The 15978-nt window shown below is 41.1% G+C and overlaps 4 protein-coding genes across 8 annotated transcripts; 1 reads left to right on the top strand and 3 right to left on the bottom strand.

Moving 5' to 3' along the window:
• Window positions 1–47: 47 nt before the first annotated feature.
• LOC123956359 (60S ribosomal protein L3-like) lies at window positions 48–7560 on the bottom strand. 5 transcript variants are annotated; one of them, XM_046028500.1, is made up of 11 exons: window positions 6588–7460; window positions 5388–5813; window positions 3128–3320; window positions 2618–2786; window positions 2370–2505; window positions 1514–1700; window positions 1257–1417; window positions 970–1071; window positions 548–643; window positions 257–376; window positions 48–146 (listed from the first exon to the last, which is right to left on the bottom strand). In XM_046028500.1, the coding sequence occupies exons 2-11, from the start codon at window positions 5424–5426 to the stop codon at window positions 87–89; spliced, it is 1263 nt and encodes a 420-aa protein (XP_045884456.1). In that variant the 5' UTR covers window positions 5427–5813; window positions 6588–7460; the 3' UTR covers window positions 48–86. The 5 variants fall into 5 exon arrangements, with proteins under 5 accessions (XP_045884456.1, XP_045884465.1, XP_045884448.1 ...); XM_046028509.1 differs by having other exon boundaries at window positions 5591–5813; window positions 6588–7459; XM_046028492.1 differs by lacking the exon at window positions 5388–5813 and having other exon boundaries at window positions 7441–7560.
• ndufb10 (NADH:ubiquinone oxidoreductase subunit B10) lies at window positions 6611–8828 on the top strand. The gene is made up of 4 exons (XM_046028553.1): window positions 6611–6830; window positions 7168–7306; window positions 8212–8351; window positions 8678–8828. The coding sequence occupies exons 1-4, from the start codon at window positions 6683–6685 to the stop codon at window positions 8764–8766; spliced, it is 516 nt and encodes a 171-aa protein (XP_045884509.1). The 5' UTR covers window positions 6611–6682; the 3' UTR covers window positions 8767–8828.
• An 844-nt stretch (window positions 8829–9672) lies between these two features.
• rps2 (ribosomal protein S2) lies at window positions 9673–11892 on the bottom strand. The gene is made up of 6 exons (XM_046028539.1): window positions 11734–11892; window positions 11541–11630; window positions 10683–10790; window positions 10261–10594; window positions 9897–9988; window positions 9673–9793 (listed from the first exon to the last, which is right to left on the bottom strand). Exons 1-6 carry the CDS (start codon window positions 11866–11868, stop codon window positions 9713–9715), a joined length of 840 nt encoding a protein of 279 aa, XP_045884495.1. The 5' UTR covers window positions 11869–11892; the 3' UTR covers window positions 9673–9712.
• A 989-nt stretch (window positions 11893–12881) lies between these two features.
• rnf151 (ring finger protein 151) lies at window positions 12882–15859 on the bottom strand. The gene is made up of 4 exons (XM_046028483.1): window positions 15490–15859; window positions 14768–14937; window positions 14551–14647; window positions 12882–13526 (listed from the first exon to the last, which is right to left on the bottom strand). Exons 1-4 carry the CDS (start codon window positions 15490–15492, stop codon window positions 13056–13058), a joined length of 741 nt encoding a protein of 246 aa, XP_045884439.1. The 5' UTR covers window positions 15493–15859; the 3' UTR covers window positions 12882–13055.
• Window positions 15860–15978: the final 119 nt, after the last annotated feature.

Raw genomic sequence — 15978 nt, 5'->3', positions numbered from 1 at the left:
AAGCTAATGTACATAGAACAACAACAGAGAATGTATTTGAAACTCAGTTTTATTATTGCATAAGAATTGAGATGTGAGAATTTATTTCAGGCCTCCTCATTTAGAGGCTCAGGCAGTGTCTTCCTGGCATCCTTCTTCAGTGGCCCCTGCAGGTACACCAGAGGTCGTTGTTAAAATAGTGCAGAAGGATTCAGAATTGTGTAAATTAAACTGGAGAATTTCCTGATAATCAGATTGTAACTTTTCTCACACTCACCATGAATGCCCTCTTCTCTTGGGCAGTCTGGAAGCGGCCATGGCCAAATTTGGAAGTGGTGTCAATGTACTTCAACTCGATGGTTTCCTTGGACTTGCGAGATGTGTGCACGATCAAAGACTGGGGGGACACAAAGAGGTACACAAACATGTATGTTTCCCGCAATTAAGTATAAGAGATTTACATTTTACTTTGGGAGTAAATTATATGTGTTATCTGTCATAAAAGTTCAGCTTACTGCTGCAAGCTGCCTGTAAGATCTAAAATTAGACTCTCAAAATCCCGTTGTACCTTTCTGAGGGTGAGAACACGTTTCTTAGCCCCGACCACACAGCCCTTCACCATGACAAAGTCATTCTTCACTTCACCATAGTGAGGGAAGCCTCCCTACATGGACAAGACAAAGGGAGTAGGGATATAAAAGATATTACTTTCTATGAAGCTCTTAAAGATCACTTAAAGAAGTGCATCCTAATATAAGAGAGTACCGTGCTGTCCAAAACAGCTTCTATAACTTGTAAAATAGTATCATACCCATAATGCCAGCAGTAATACATTATAATTTAGTATCATGCCCTATGTAATGTTAGAATGTCTTGCAGGTGTGGTTATAACGTTATAAATATGGGTTTGTAGAAAGCTTTACCAGAAATTAGCAAGCTGCTAGATTGGAGAATCCATTTCTTCCCTTTTTTAGAGAATATTAATCTTACCAGGGGCGTGATGGTCTTCTGGGTGGTGTCATAGCTAGTGGAGGCATTGTTCCGGATCACCTTTCCATCCTGTATGTGCACACCCCTACCGATACGGTAGATCTGACGACACATGAGGACATGAAGACCTCAACAAGCATGGACACACAGTATTATGGGAAACCTACATACATATACTTGTATTATTGCTTGCTATGATTATTCAATAAAAGCTTATTTCCCTAAGAAACAGTTAAAGATGAAATTGAGCCTTGTGGGTGCAGTTGGACTCTTGACTATCAGCTAACCTTCTTGTTGATCTCAGTACGGTGGTTATAGCCCTTCTGACCAGCACGAGCTATAGTGTATGACACACGTGCCGGATGCCAGGCTCCAATGCAGGCCACCTTCCTCAGGCCTTTGTGAGTCTTCCTGGGAAGCTTCTTTGTGTGCCAGCGACTTGTCACACCTATCACCACAAAGAGCCAGAAAGAACTATACTGTATATGCGGGTAAATTTATTTTACAAGACCTTGGCCTAGTCAGATGTTTCCATGTTTCCAACCTTTAAAGCCGTGACCCTTTGTGACTCCAATGACATCAATCATCTCGTCTTGGTAGAAGACGGCAGAGATGGGCACGGCCTGCTCCAGACGCTCCTTTGCCCAGTCCACCTTGTCCGAGATGCTTCCCCCATTGAGCTGCACCTCCATGATGTGGGCCTTTTTCTGGTGTATGGGCAGCAGTCGCATCTGGAAATGGAGAAGCCAGTAAACTGAAAGTTAGTCTGGATTACTAAAAAGCCAGAAAGCCTGTTGCTTTGAATGTATATGCTAATATCCTTCCTTATTACAATTAGATTTATTATTCTCAGATCTTAAGATCACGTTTGAACTCTTAGTAATACCACCAGCCAAATACCACATCCTAGATATAAAGCACATTTTGATCTTATTCCCACCTTTGAAGCAGAAACCTGACCAGAAAAAGACTGATTCTAGCAACACCGTTAGGAGTTGAGATCTTGGCATATCTTTATATTGTTTGCTGCCAAGATAAAGTTTTTTTCTTGGCAAACCCTGGGTGAGCAGCCAGGTTCTGCCCAGGAAAATTATTTTTAAACTGCTATTTGAAACGGCACCCTCCAGTGCTCCCCACAGACAGAGCACCACGGCCAGAGTTGTTCAGCTCTTGGCAGCAGGGATGTGGCAGCTTTTCTTTCCATTGCATGTGGTCAGGTGGCTCACTCTGACACCTCTGCCCTTTTGCAGGGGTGGGCTTAAGAGAGGGGGAGATACAGTATGTGGGGAATAGCTTCAAATCATTAGAGTAGTGGAGTCTGACTAACTCGGTATGAGGCAACAATTGTGTTTCTAAAACTGGATTGTATTTTGAATTTAGTTGTAAACTGGCTGGCCTACCTGAGAATGAACAATAACCCTGATCACTGAACAGTATTTCTTCATATGAGCAAAATCCTTGTCCAGCTGTCTCTTTCCAGTCTCATCCTGCCACTTCTTACTGTGCTTGGTGAAGGCCTTCTTCTTGCTCTTGAACCTGAAACACAGAAAAGCTCAATTTAGACATGAGAAACAACAGTGACAGCAACGCAACAACTGTGTGGTCAGTTGGCTGCACATGCAAGGGAACTGTGTAAAATCACACGCACCAGTTTTTATAAAATCTGCGCTTGCACTCGTCGCTTAGATGCTCAGCAAAGATAGTTTTGAGGGAACGCAAGCCACGGATGGTGTGAATATATCCCACAACCCCCACCACAATGACCGGAGGAGTTTCAATGATGGTAACTGCCTCTATTTCCTCTCTCTTTGCTTGCTCTGTGGGAGAAACATGGAAAACATTCACCAAGATATTCACCTGAAATATTTATCAGTAAGTTCAATGAAGCATAGCATTTTAACCAACAGTAGATATGTGTAGCATTTCATGGTTATGAAACAATATACAGCACAGAAAGGCAATAATATGCACAAAAAAGAGATGATAATAGCATATACAAAAGCTTAGGCTGAATTTGACCCCACCACATAGCACAATTACAGGATATGAGCCTTATTTGATTGAGCTACTAAAATATTCAGCTCTTAACATCATGTAACATTGTTTGTTCGTCAGTCCTCCCATGCAGCCATGTTGCAGTAAGTCCAGCTGTACATACTGAGGCCAGTGCGGTGCACCTCCCTCAACGTGTGGGTCATGCCCGCCTTGTATCCCAGGAAGGCAGTGAGGTGCACTGGTTGGCTGGGGTCATCTTTGGGCCACGTACGCACCCTGCCTCTATGCTTCTTGCTTCGCTTGTGGGGCAGGAACCCCAAGTGTCCATGGCGGGGTGCGTGGAATTTGCGATGAGACTGGAAGGGACATGAGCCAAACAAGAGTCACTCCTGATCAACATGAAATTAAGGCACTCCCCGATTACTGTGGAAATGTAACCTGGATGTATTACAATGATTGTTTAAAATTTTTGATTTTTAATTTAAATATTTCTGATAAACTGACTGAACTACTTCTTAAGATAAATACATTATTTAAACCCCCTTAGATCTAAATTGTGTTATAAACACCAAGCTGGATCGTTCAAGCTCCAGGGTTACTTCACTCTCTAAGATGGCCACAGCATTAACATCATTTCTGAAAGACTATGGAAGTTGTGCTCCCTGGAGACTTGTACACACAAACACACAGACACCGGAGCCTTTTCTCATGCCTTTCTCATTTTAAAAGACATACCCTACTGCCATCCGTGTATTGTTCTAGTCATATCAAACCATTCCTCTGTATTACTTGATTTCCGATTCGATTCTCCATCAGCTGCAAATCCACAATGGAGACTAAATAAATCACTACTGTCTGACAAGGAATTCTGCATTTCAATAATACAAGCAATTGAGGACTTTATATTTGTTAATAAGTCAGACAAGGCAAATTCATCACTTTGGGAAATCCTAAAAACTTTTCTAAGAAGCCAAATTGTCTCCCATCTCTGCTTACTATAATAGTCAACACATAAAGATACAAAGACATAATTGATAAATTATCAGACATTGATAGTCGATAGTCGATTAATCTTACTCCAGAGCTGTACCAACAAAAAGTGAACCTCCAAACTCAATTTGATCTTTCGCCCACAGAGAAGGCAGAGCAGGAAGTCAAAAGAAACACTCTCTGGATATGATGACAAAGCCAGCCGTCTGCTGGCCCTTCAACTCAAAAGCCAGTCAGCATTGCAATACATCCCTCAAATTTATGACCTATCAAATAAATTTACAACATACCCATTGTTCACAATCTCAAAACAACTCAAACATACATTTTTGAGTAAAATAGAAATACTAACTGTTGATGAACTAACAAGTGTAAATCTAGAGCAGTCAATAACCCCCGGAAAAACATATGATAGTATCAAGGAAATGAATAATTGCAAAACACCAGGCCCACATGGGTTTATGTCAGTGAGCTCCATTATTACTATATATGTTTAATCAATCAAAGCCACAGCTACTCTGCCACAACCTTTAACTGAAGCTTCAATCTCTGTTATTGTTAAAAAAGGACAAGAATCCTGAGGAGTGCGGCTCCTATAGACTTATTTCCCTTTTAAATGTTGATGTTTAAATAATGGCGAAAGTCTTGGCAAGGTGAACAGAAATATGCATTTTACATATTACAACCTTAAACAACTACAGCAGTAAAATGCATCATACACATTAATGCAACAGCAACATTAATTCAGAAACCTTAGATATACAGTATGTAATAGTTAAACACTGACAGCACTGTTAATTCTTATATACTTTTGCTTAAGTAAGGTTTTGAATGCACGCCTTTTACTTATGGTAGTGTATTTTCACAGTGTGGTAGGCTACTAGTATTTTACTTTAGTAAAGGATCTGAATACTTCTTCCACCACTGCTCCTTGGTCTGCATAGCTTTACTATCTATCAGTCAAGGAGAGACATATTAACCCCTGCCTGTACTAATATGTCCCCCTCTGTCATGTTTTTGATGTGTTTCTGGCTTAATTTAGATAGTCAAACCCCTGATATTAAGGGCATCCAACAGTTTTAATAATATTAATCTAGACATCAAAAGAACATACATAGAGTAAAATTCCTGAATCTTCAGGTGTGATGCCTTCCTGTCCGGACCATGTGTTTGTACTTTCTGCACTATTTTTCAATGTACATATTGTAAGATATAGCATAACTGCACTCATCTGTATAAAGACTTTATTTGAGCACTCCTGGTTTGATGTTGACTGCATTTCATTAGCTCTGTGTCAGTAGTGTACACAATGACAATAAAGTTTAATCTAATCTAATCTAATCTTATATAACATTTAATATAATTTTAAAAATCCAACACAGGTCAAATAATAAACAAAACTCGACAATGGGATGCCACATTAAAGAAGTTACCATGTCAGTATTCCACGTGGTCTCCTCAAAGGCAGCCATTACAAGATAACTTTTCAATATGCGCGATCTTCTCAAATAAACTCAGGTGGCCAAACAAAGTCATAAACCATAAACACACATGCACACATGTCAAAGACAGACAAAACTGCTAATGAATGCGTTATTTATAGTAGAATAGAACCAAAAATATGAGGAGCACTGACCATGTCCGCTCACTGTCCAGTCAAGGAATAGAAAGAGAGAGGGACCAGTGCTGATGTAAGGGTCATACATAAGATGATACAGGCTAAGGACTCTAATTTGGTGTTTGGCCCTGCTGAGGCGCCGTATTCGCTTTCAAACAAGGCAACTGCTGCCAAGTTCTGACAGGGAAAGATAGGAGGAGGGACGAGGGTAAAGTCAGAGGTCTGAGGTGGTGGGGAGGCCCTGTGGATGGGAACAACATAACCAAGAAAGGAGAGAGAAAGTTAGAAGAAAGTTTTCATTGTCAAGAGACCTACATCTACCTGGTCTGCTTTAGGACGGATTCAGTATCTTCTCTTTCTTTAAAGAGCTATAACACAGCAACCAGTTGTTCACACCACTGGCTTGGCTGTCCCATGTTGCATGTTGTGTTTTATGGAGATGGAGGCAAATCTTCTTAAAGTCAACCAGAACACATACACATCATTTTATCAGCAATAAGAGTCGTTTACATTTATAATATGTAGCCTACATCAGCCCACATTACATCGGACAGCAGGTTTTCTTGCTTTGGACTGATCTGTGTTTTTCTCCAGAGTACTTCAGGGGGCAAGCTAGACAGATGTGCCTACTGTTCACTTGCTGTCTCACAGCTGAAACACACATATTTGTCAGTGCTGCTTATCAAAGTCTTGAAGCTGATTCTTAGGTTCTTAAGATACATATTATAAACACACATTTGCCATTTTACATGCTCCTTGATGACTAACACAATAACATTTTGAATTGTCAATGGCTTAGACTGTGCACTAAATTTTGCCAGATCAGCACTGCCACCTGCTGCATTTCCATGGTGCAACAGCTCCACCTGTGACCTTTACCCTTCAACCTTTATGTTTTATAAAAACTGTAATTGGGCTTGTGTTGGGTTCCTTGTTAGGTATAATATTTGTACTGAATGATAATTTTAAAATAACCAGAGTAAAAAGCATCTAGGTTACATTTTGCATTAATGACCTCTATTTCGCCATTGCGCTGTGTCTTCTGCGCAAGCGCCACCCGAAAGGAGAGCTGTCGAGGTCGAATTTAGTTTTGGTCAAACATAAGGCAAAATGCCTTCAGACTTTGATAAAGGAGCGTACCCGGAGCCTCCTCGGCAGACTCCGGTTGTGGACAAACAGACAGCACTGCCAAACCCAGCCCTGATTCTATCTAAACTCTTCTATTACTCCGTGGACCTGCCTGTCACCACATTTAGAGGTAACTGAAGCTAACGGAGCTAACTAGGCTAACAGGCTAGCACAACAACACAGCTACCAGGAGCAGAGGGTGATGTGTAGACGTGATGTTGGTATATTTAAACGTTATAACGACGCTAGTATAACTGTTATGCTTCCTTGCTAATTATTAACTTACACCAAGTAAATCACAAGGCTCTGGTTTGTGGTAGTAATTGTCATAGGGTACTTAGCTGCACCTTGAGCGAGGTGCTATGCTAGCTAACGTTAGCCAAAATCATAGACATCAAATCACAATACAGCCCACACGGCCCTGTCAGGGTTTAACAAGATCCTGAACTGTTTTCTCTGTTATCCAGATGCTGTCGACAGCATTCGGAGTAAAAACAAGTCCGTCTACTACCACCAGAAGTTCCGCCGTGTTCCTGACCTGACTGAGTGCCAGGAGGGAGATTATGTCTGCTACTATGAGGCTGAGATGCAGTGGAGGAGAGACTAGTAAGTCACGGGTCAAGATATGATTTATTCATGGACATGTGTGTGCCCAATGTGCTCAGTAGGTGATGATTAGTGAAATAGATATGCATAGTATATACAATATGTATATACCTAGTAAAATAAATCATACTTACAGGCTTTGATAACAACTGTACAATGTGTGCAAAATGCCCTGGGCTCACAGACTGTAAGGGCCCCCAAATGCTCGAGTTCACATTGTGGCAATTCATATGTGGTGATTTGATTCATTACAATTTAATTCATTCACCACTAGAGCACAACCTTAAATTGAGATTGAAAGGACACTGTCTCGTGGATTAGCCCTCTGTCAAAATCTTGTTGTACCTTGAATGATTGTATTTGAGAATAGGAGTAGCAGCTGCCATGTGTTGTCTGTGGTGTGCACTTTACCTATAGGATACAGGATACACAAACAATGCAAAGGCAAGGCTATTTGTATTGCACATTTCAACAAGGCAATTCGAAGTGCTTTACATAAAACATAAAAGCAGCATAGGGAAATTGAAAAAAAACAAACATTCAAATATAATTTTTAAAGAGTGAAATACAACATAAAAACAGGATAAAATAGATTTTAAAGAGTTAAATAGGTTATAAAACAGGACAGGAAAACTCACAGTGCAGTGTATGATGTTGATCTACAGCCTTACATTTGATTTAATTAAAGGCAGTAGTAACAAGTAAAGAGAGTAAGTGGAACTGAGGGGGTCAAGAGGAGCACCATAGCTCAATCATCAAGATTTCAGACAACTAAATGCTTTCATGTCTGTGTCTCTGGGTGTCACTTTCGGCTCTGGAGTTACTGTTGTTCTTGTCGCCTCCCTGCAGAACTTTCATTTCTCCTTCAGAAATGAGTGTCACCCTGTGTTGTCTTCACTCCTCAGCAAAGTGGACCAGGAGATTGTGAAGGTAGTCCAGGAGCGTATGAGGGCCTGCCAGCAGAGAGAAGGAGCCAGCTACCACCAGAACTGTGCCAAGGAAATCCAGCAGTTCAACGAGGTGACCAAGAACTTCCAGTTACGCTGTAAGTAATATGTGGAGCTCGGACATGGTGGTGTGGTGTGGTGTAATAGCAAAGAAACTGTGGACGCATTCAGGAATCCTGCATGTGTCCTGTGCTCTGCTGACTAAATACAGCAAATATTGTTCATTGCAGTGCTGAAAAATGTATTTGGCAGCAATTCTGATAATTAATTGCTTACTAAAGGCAAATGAAAAGAATGTATTGGTTACAGATTCAAAAATGAGAATTTGCTTTTGGAGAATAGTGATGGGCATTTCTGACACTTTATACACAATGAAAATTTGTTGTCCACTGAATGTGCCAAATCACGGCCTGCCTCTTCCCAGATGGAGACCTGGGAGCGTACGCCAGTGGGAGGAAATGTCTAATGAAGCAAAGAGAACGGATGATGGCTGCTGAGTCCCAGAGTGCTTAAGAACAGTTCACCATTATCTGTCCTGTGTAATAAATGTAAAATAAAATGTATGTGATAATTCATGTCAGTTGGTCTTTCCACCAGTCCTTGAAGTGACTTACACCCATCTGTGAGTGTGTACATAGGGATGTCTCTTGCTAGAAAAATTATCTAGTCAAGTTACATGCAACTCTCGAAGTCAGTGCAGCAACATTATATTCAAGTGACTTCTTTGAGTCTAACAACCATATACTGAGGCTTAACAGTTCTTTAATAGTGGTTCAAGCTTTCAGATGAAGGACCCCTAAACTGACAGACCATGGACCTCCATTTGATAAGATGCTCTTAGACTGCCAAACTGGATTTAGACGTTTTAGTACAGAGAGTGAAAACCATGACCAAAAAGAGTGTTCCATCACTTATGGATGAAATATGAAAATAACGTAATCTTTTTGTTGGACCACCTGGAATCCACTGAGAACCACAGCTTTTATAAGTGAGCTGAAAATAGCCTCAGGGGTTAACAGATACTGGGAGAACAAATTCATCTGTCAAGAGATTTTGCCACTTGTTTCACTTTTGATCTCTGGATGTTTAACCCACTGCAGACAAATGAATTAGCAGGACTGATAGTTACAACTACATAATCTGAATTGTCGGTGTTACAGTTCCATTTGCCAAAAAAAACCCCCAAAAAAGTCCTCTGGTTATTGTATCAGTAATAGTATCAATTGATGTTTCATTAAAACAGATTCGCCGCTGCATCAATATTGATAAAACACTGCAATAAGTCCTTGCACACATCACTACGTGATAGTGCTCAGAGTGAAAACTATACTGCCTTTTCCATCTGAGTGACTTCTTTACCTTAAGGATAGAGTATACCTGAGCTACTTATATGAAAATGAACCCATGACATTTCCATGGTGTGTTTCAGCACGTTTATTCAACGAGTCTATAAAAATGATTAGGAGGCAGGCGGCTGGACAGACGCTCCCCTCTGCACGGACACCCTGGTGTGAGTCTTGGCCAGATGGTCAGTGAACTCCTGGAATAAGAATTATGAGAAGTACGTTATTACACAAACCTCATGTTTAAAAATAGAAAGAAAAAAAAAATCCCACCACAAGTCAGTCTGCTGTGTATTTTACCTGGTAGGGAGACTTTGTGAAGACAGTCTCCTTCCACAGGTCAGGGGTCAGGTAGCTGTAAGTCTTGGAGATGGCGTCAAAGGTGGCCTTGGCTGATGTGGAAATAAGGAAACACTGAGTAGATGCTTGACATGGCGCTCGAAGAACATAACAGTGATGAAGTCTACTTTGGAAAAAATGTTGAGCACCGAAAAGGGGAACAGATAAGACCACTGAAATGGTCTTTCTGCCGTGCATTACAATACTCCTTTCTTTCTCTCCTGAAAACGACAACTACACCACTGCAGAGGTGAAGCTGGGCAGAGCAAGGAGAAAAAAATTATACACCACTGATTAAGACTCGTAACCATCAGATGAATCTTACCAAAGTTGCCGAGGGTGGCGGTGCAGCCCCTGGCAGAGGTGTAGCAGTCGTCGATACCGGCCATCATGAGCAGCTTCTTGGGCACAGGGGCAGACACGATGCCAGTACCACGGGGTGCAGGGATGAGACGCACCAGGACCGAGCCGCAGCGACCGGTCACCTTGCAGGGCACGGTGTGGGGCTTGCCGATCTTGTTACCCCAATAACCTCTCCTGACGGGGACAATGGACAGCTTGGCCAGGATGATGGCCCCACGGATGGCTGTGGCCACCTCTTTGGAGCATTTCACTCCCAGACCAACATGGCCATTGTAGTCACCAATGGCAACAAAGGCCTGTAAACAAAACCAGATGTCAGATCTAGACTCTTCGGATAATATCAGATAAAATAAGGCCTATAATAAGGAGTTAATGTCATCTCACCTTGAACCTGGTGCGCTGACCAGCCCTGGTCTGCTTCTGGACAGGCATGATCTTGAGCACCTCATCCTTCAGACCAGAACCCAGGAAGAAGTCGATGATCTCAGACTCCTGCAGGAAAAAAAAAACGCACAAACAAATGAGGATTACATGATTGTCTCCTGCAGCTGTGAAGTGTTAATATCGACCAGTGTATAGTTTTAACTTGCTTGTGTTATCATCAATGCATTCATTTTGACAAATTTGTATCGTGTGTGCGGTCCCCCCCCAATACCAAGACATTAAATCAGTGGACTAGAGACTGGTGATGCGGTATTTTGAGACAACCCCCAATACCACATCCAACATAGGGTTCTGCATGCAATTAATGCAGTCCTATTATACATTCCTAACCCAGTTTGTGCCTTGCATGTGTTACTACATTCCAACAGCTAAGCATCGCTTCTTAAACTGGTTCAGTATCATCTGTCCATTCAATGGTTCCTTTAGTTAGTAGCATCCTCATGTTGAACAAAACGAGCAAAGTCATGTCATTTTCACCATCTTGGGATGTGAAACTAAATTTATGTTCAGATAAAACAATGGTTCTGGAAATACATACTAAGTGTACAGACCTGGCTTTTCAAAAACTCAGGCTGAATGTAACTTAACTTCACCACATTCAAGTTATAAAGGAAGCACAAATAACAATGCACAAAGTAGTACTGAACTATTAAATGAATAGGACCACCGTAGCGAAGCCTCTAATGTACCTCCCTGCATGCAACAGATCCACCTTCACACTCGTAAATATCGGAACATCTTTATATGTTGATTGGGAGCCTGCTACTATGGTCATCCTCACAAACTAACGTTACTTACCTTGATGGGCAGAGAGTACAGGTAGATCTCCTCCAGGGACTTGATCTTCATGTCCTTAACCAGGCGGCCCAGCTTGGTGACTGGAACCCACTAACAGGAGACAGAAAACTCCGTCAAAAGAATCCTCGTGGTTTTAAGAATGACCTCCTTTGACCTAGTACTCCATTTAAAAACATTTGAGTTTGAAACGTACTTCCTTGTCCTCGGACTTGCCGCCCCTGGCACCGCGGCCCCTGCCACGGCCTCTGCCGCGTCCACGGCCCCGACCGCGGCCACGATCGCCGAAACCTCCGCGAAAACCTCCTCTACCACCGGCGTCGTCCGCCATTTGCTGCAGGACAAAACACACATTAATATGTGTAACTCATTGCTAAAGCAAGAGAGCGCGGACGTTAGCAAGCCTCGGTCTAGCCATTTCATTCATCTCACAGAAAACTATCATCGCCGCCATTACACATTGAGGATTTTCCTTCAATATTTACAAATATCTCAAACTCGGTCTCCTTGTCCCCATAAATATGGGCAGGATTTCTAAATAACATACTCAGGTTGTAGTTTGTGGGTGCAATAAATATGTTTGGCAGAACGATGTGCGGGATAAAGAAGGATTTTGATAGGAACAAACGAGAAGAGATGCAACTTACGTGATCTGTATAACAGGAAGAAGAACCGCGTGAAGTCCCGCCGGGTTTTATGTAGGGCTGTCATCGCGATATTTCCTCTAAGCGAAAATCTGCTAACTAGTGACCCTACCGGCAGCTTTTCAGATCCTGGATAATTCGAGTTGGTGGTTGTTTTCGATAATATTGTTGAACATGGTAATATTTTAGCATTAAAAAAAAACAAAACAAAACAACTCATTACCGTAGAAACTCTCTTACAGTAAAAAGCTCTGCAATAGAAAAACTGCCATTCTGTTGGGAGACTTTGTCCCTGATACATTTTATAATTTTATTGCTTTTATGTATTTATTCTGTATGCAGTCACATGCCTACTTTATGTTCACTGATAGTCCCACGTTTTGCATTATAGTAAGTACAGGTGTTGAGGGTGTGTATGTTTATGTAGCCTATATAAATAACTGTTTCATTTTATATGTTACCATATTTCAATATGCACTTAATTATATGTTAAATTCTGTGTGTTTAGCATGAAGGGACAACAAACTTCATTTCATTATGCAACCTTGTGCAGTATAATAACAATAATAAACAATGTTGAACCTTGTTACGCTGAAAAATAAAACCTGGCCTATAACGTCATGATTTATATTTTGTTGACAGACCCATTAGTGTGTTAATACTCATTTGTCTCCACTCATTTCTTGAATGCAGATCAGGCTGACAGTGTAACGTTAAATGCTTTATTTACATAATAATTTAAACTACAGCAGAAAAGTGTTAGACACTCATTTTAACCACATACCTACCTGCATATTCAAAAACACACATCTTCAAAGAAATGAACACATGCAGAAATTATACACAGCAGTAGCAGCAGTAACTGACTCGTCCCTCAGCAGTTGCTGTTGTTGCTACTTGGAGTCCCAGCGGAGCTGCCACTGCTCTCCCCTAGGTCCTCCTCTTCTACCTCGTGCAGATCGTCCATCACCTCCAGGCTCTCGCAGATCAGCCCTATCTGCCTCTTCATGTGGGCCATGGTGCTCTGCATCCTCCTCATCTTCCTCTGCAGGGCGGTGGCAATGGCCCTGTGGTTCCTCTGTCTGGCTTCATACTCCTGCCTCAGCTGTTTATAGCAGTTGTGTTGAGGCTGGGTGCGGTGGGAGAGTATTGTCCCGCAGCCCATGTGGCAGGGCTGACGCCAGTGTTCGCAGTGGCGTGCGTGGACTTCCAGGTCCCTGCGGAGGAGCTGCGCCCGGCAGCCTTGGTACGGACAGGGGATGAGCTCATACAGACAACTCATGCTGTGGCAGTACTGCTCTGAGAGGGGGAAGGTCTCTGCACAACCACGGATCTCATTCTTACACTGTAAGAGGCCAAATGAGGAGAAATACAAAGAAGTCAATAGCTGTAAAAGACTTGGTTCATATGCCTGCAGCATGCAGAGAGAATACTTCTCAACTAAGTATTGGTATTCAGAGTAAAAGTGGTATTATTATATAGAGGCCTATTATTTGAGTATTTTTACTGATTAATATGTAAGTAGCATTTTACTGTTGTAGATGGCCATGATGGTGCTAACTTTTTTAAAAACTGTTTTTTAAACTCATATTTCTTAAGCTCAACATGTGTTTTGTATGTAAATGTGAATTTGTAAAGTAACTACTAACTAAAGCTGTCAAATAATTGTAGTGGAGTAAAATTTCCCTCTGAACTGTAGTGGAATAATAGTATAAGTACAGCACTTGAGTAAATGTTTTAGTTACATTCCACAAGATATTACTTGTGTTGAAAAGAGCTCAGTTAAATTCATGTTTTTGGAGACAAGACTAGATTAACAATTAGTTACATAGAGCTGAACGGATTAGTCGAATGATTAGTTGAAACTCAAATGTGAGGATTTGCAGATTTTCTCTGTTCTATATTTTTTGGTCAGTTAGTAGGACAAATCAAGAAACTTTTAAACCTCAACTTGGGCTCGAAGAACTAGTGATGGACATTTTTTAACATTTTCTGGCATTATAAAGACTAAACGATTGATTGATAAACTGAAAAAATTATGTACATATTAATTGATAATGAAAATAATATTAGTTGCATCCCTTTAATTACACATATTCATCATTAAAAGGGCCATAACGTCCCCACATGAATGCACCCTATAAACTAATTCATAAACTCCCAGAGCAAAAACCTATAGGACCCCTTTAAGGGGTCCGCTTTTAGGCCATGTTGTTTGTTTGTTTGGTCCTCCTTTTTCTCCCAAAGCACTAATGTAGCCATTCAATTAAAATGAGAGTTGTCAAAATTACAGTACATAAGAGAGTACTTTCAACCCTGATGACTAAAATTTATATGCAAATGTACAACTTCTTTTTTCCATTTACTACCTTGATCTTCATGCGTCCAATAGATTTGCTCAGCTTGAACATGACAAAGATCAAGCTCGGGTTAACAGGCTTCCGGCAGCAGGGGCAAGTCTCCTGCCTACAGAGGACAAATTACAGTTAATCCTGCTCATCTGTATGGACCAGACATGAAGAAAAATCCAATATAGTACAATTTTACAATGTTTTTTGTGCAGTGGTATTGATCCATGTTCAGTACCTCTTCAGCCACTGTAAGATGCATTTCTTACAGAAGATGTGGTGGCATGCGGCCCTTACTGGACACCTGAGGACCCCCTGGCATATGGTGCAGATCAAATCGTAGTCTGGAGTGTCCACAAAAAGCTCCACGTCATAGCCCCCACTCTGTGTTGACACCTCTGGGTCCGCCTAGATATGGCCAACATAAATACTACTTTATATTGGGTTATCATGATCATGTATTTCAGGATGACATTAAAGAGTAGAGTTGCGTCAGCTGGACAGACTGTGACCCGTTATGTACCAACAGGTGAGTATTTTCTCTACCGCTGCCCACAATAGGTCCACAGTGTTTTCAATATAAAGGCAAGAGATGACAAAACAGAATTGTTCTGGAAAGTCATATGACTGATTGCATGATAACAAGGTGTAATTCTGCCAAAACAGTTTTCTCCCCACTCAAAACAAGAGATAATTACAAAATGGTTCTAAACAGGTGATGTTTGGTAGTACTTCTTCAATTGCATTTTTGATCAATTCAAATATTGACTGAAAATTAAAACTTGAGACTATGTTTATAAGGGAAAGCAAATTTCAGAGCTCACAACAGAAATTAACAAAGTAGCTGTTCTCACATTAAGGATGTGTAATAGTTTCTAAATTGTCCACAAAACGGAAGAATAAAATCTAGATTTAAAAAATAAAACAACAACATATAAACAGAGGCTCCTGCCTACTCACCATGATAATCTCCTGTCCTCACCGTGTTTCCATTCCCGGCTCTGGTTTACTCCATATCGGTCCACTCACATGTCACATATGGAACACACACCCGCCTTATCAGTACAACACACATGAACATTCCTGACAAAACAGGAACACGACCGTGTGTCTGTGTGTGTGCGGACAAATGAAAACAGAAAATTATGAAAACGAAGGGAGATAATGGCGCTCATTATGGAGCCCGTCCTTTCCCTGCTGTTCTAGCACCAAAGCTTCAGCCTCCACGCGTCAAACAGGGAACTTTTAAACATGAATAGCTGCAGCTGACTCTATTGTTATGAGTCTAGGGGGCAAAATTTAAAAGTCAAAGTTAATTATGAGACTGTAGTGATCACATGGCATTCACACATTTTACTTATAAACTTTAATTTTCATTTTAAAAAAACCCTACGAATTTACATGTTTAAAAAAAAAAAGAAGAAATGAATCATGTTGACAGTGGGATTT

Source organism: Micropterus dolomieu, linkage group LG02, assembly GCF_021292245.1.
Source record: "Micropterus dolomieu isolate WLL.071019.BEF.003 ecotype Adirondacks linkage group LG02, ASM2129224v1, whole genome shotgun sequence".
NCBI lineage: Eukaryota > Metazoa > Chordata > Actinopteri > Centrarchiformes > Centrarchidae > Micropterus > Micropterus dolomieu.
Note: the sequence above shows the minus strand (reverse complement) of the source record. Positions and strands in the feature narration are given on the sequence as shown.

Excerpts from the sequence above, each read along its gene's own strand:
- rps2 (XM_046028539.1), bottom strand. The coding sequence starts at position 11,868 with ATGGCGGACGACGCCGGTGGTAGAGGAGGTTTTCGCGGAGGTTTCGGC. Across the intron at positions 9,989-10,260 it reads CGCCACCCTCGGCAACTTTG|CCAAGGCCACCTTTGACGCC; the intron begins GTAAGATTCATC and ends TTTCCACATCAG. Across the intron at positions 9,794-9,896 it reads TCACAAAGTCTCCCTACCAG|GAGTTCACTGACCATCTGGC; the intron begins GTAAAATACACA and ends TTCTTATTCCAG.
- ndufb10 (XM_046028553.1), top strand. The coding sequence starts at position 6,683 with ATGCCTTCAGACTTTGATAAAGGAGCGTACCCGGAGCCTCCTCGGCAG. Across the intron at positions 6,831-7,167 it reads GCCTGTCACCACATTTAGAG|ATGCTGTCGACAGCATTCGG; the intron begins GTAACTGAAGCT and ends TCTGTTATCCAG. Across the intron at positions 7,307-8,211 it reads ATGCAGTGGAGGAGAGACTA|CAAAGTGGACCAGGAGATTG; the intron begins GTAAGTCACGGG and ends TTCACTCCTCAG.
- LOC123956359 (XM_046028492.1), bottom strand. The coding sequence starts at position 7,536 with ATGAATTGCCACAATGTGAACTCGAGCATTTGGGGGCCCTTACAGTCT. Across the intron at positions 1,701-2,369 it reads GGGTTATTGTTCATTCTCAG|ATGCGACTGCTGCCCATACA; the intron begins GTAGGCCAGCCA and ends CTCCATTTCCAG. Across the intron at positions 147-256 it reads AAGAGAAGAGGGCATTCATG|GGGCCACTGAAGAAGGATGC; the intron begins GTGAGTGTGAGA and ends GTGTACCTGCAG.
- rnf151 (XM_046028483.1), bottom strand. Across the intron at positions 14,648-14,767 it reads ATCTTACAGTGGCTGAAGAG|GCAGGAGACTTGCCCCTGCT; the intron begins GTACTGAACATG and ends TGTCCTCTGTAG. Across the intron at positions 13,527-14,550 it reads TTGGACGCATGAAGATCAAG|TGTAAGAATGAGATCCGTGG; the intron begins GTAGTAAATGGA and ends GGCCTCTTACAG.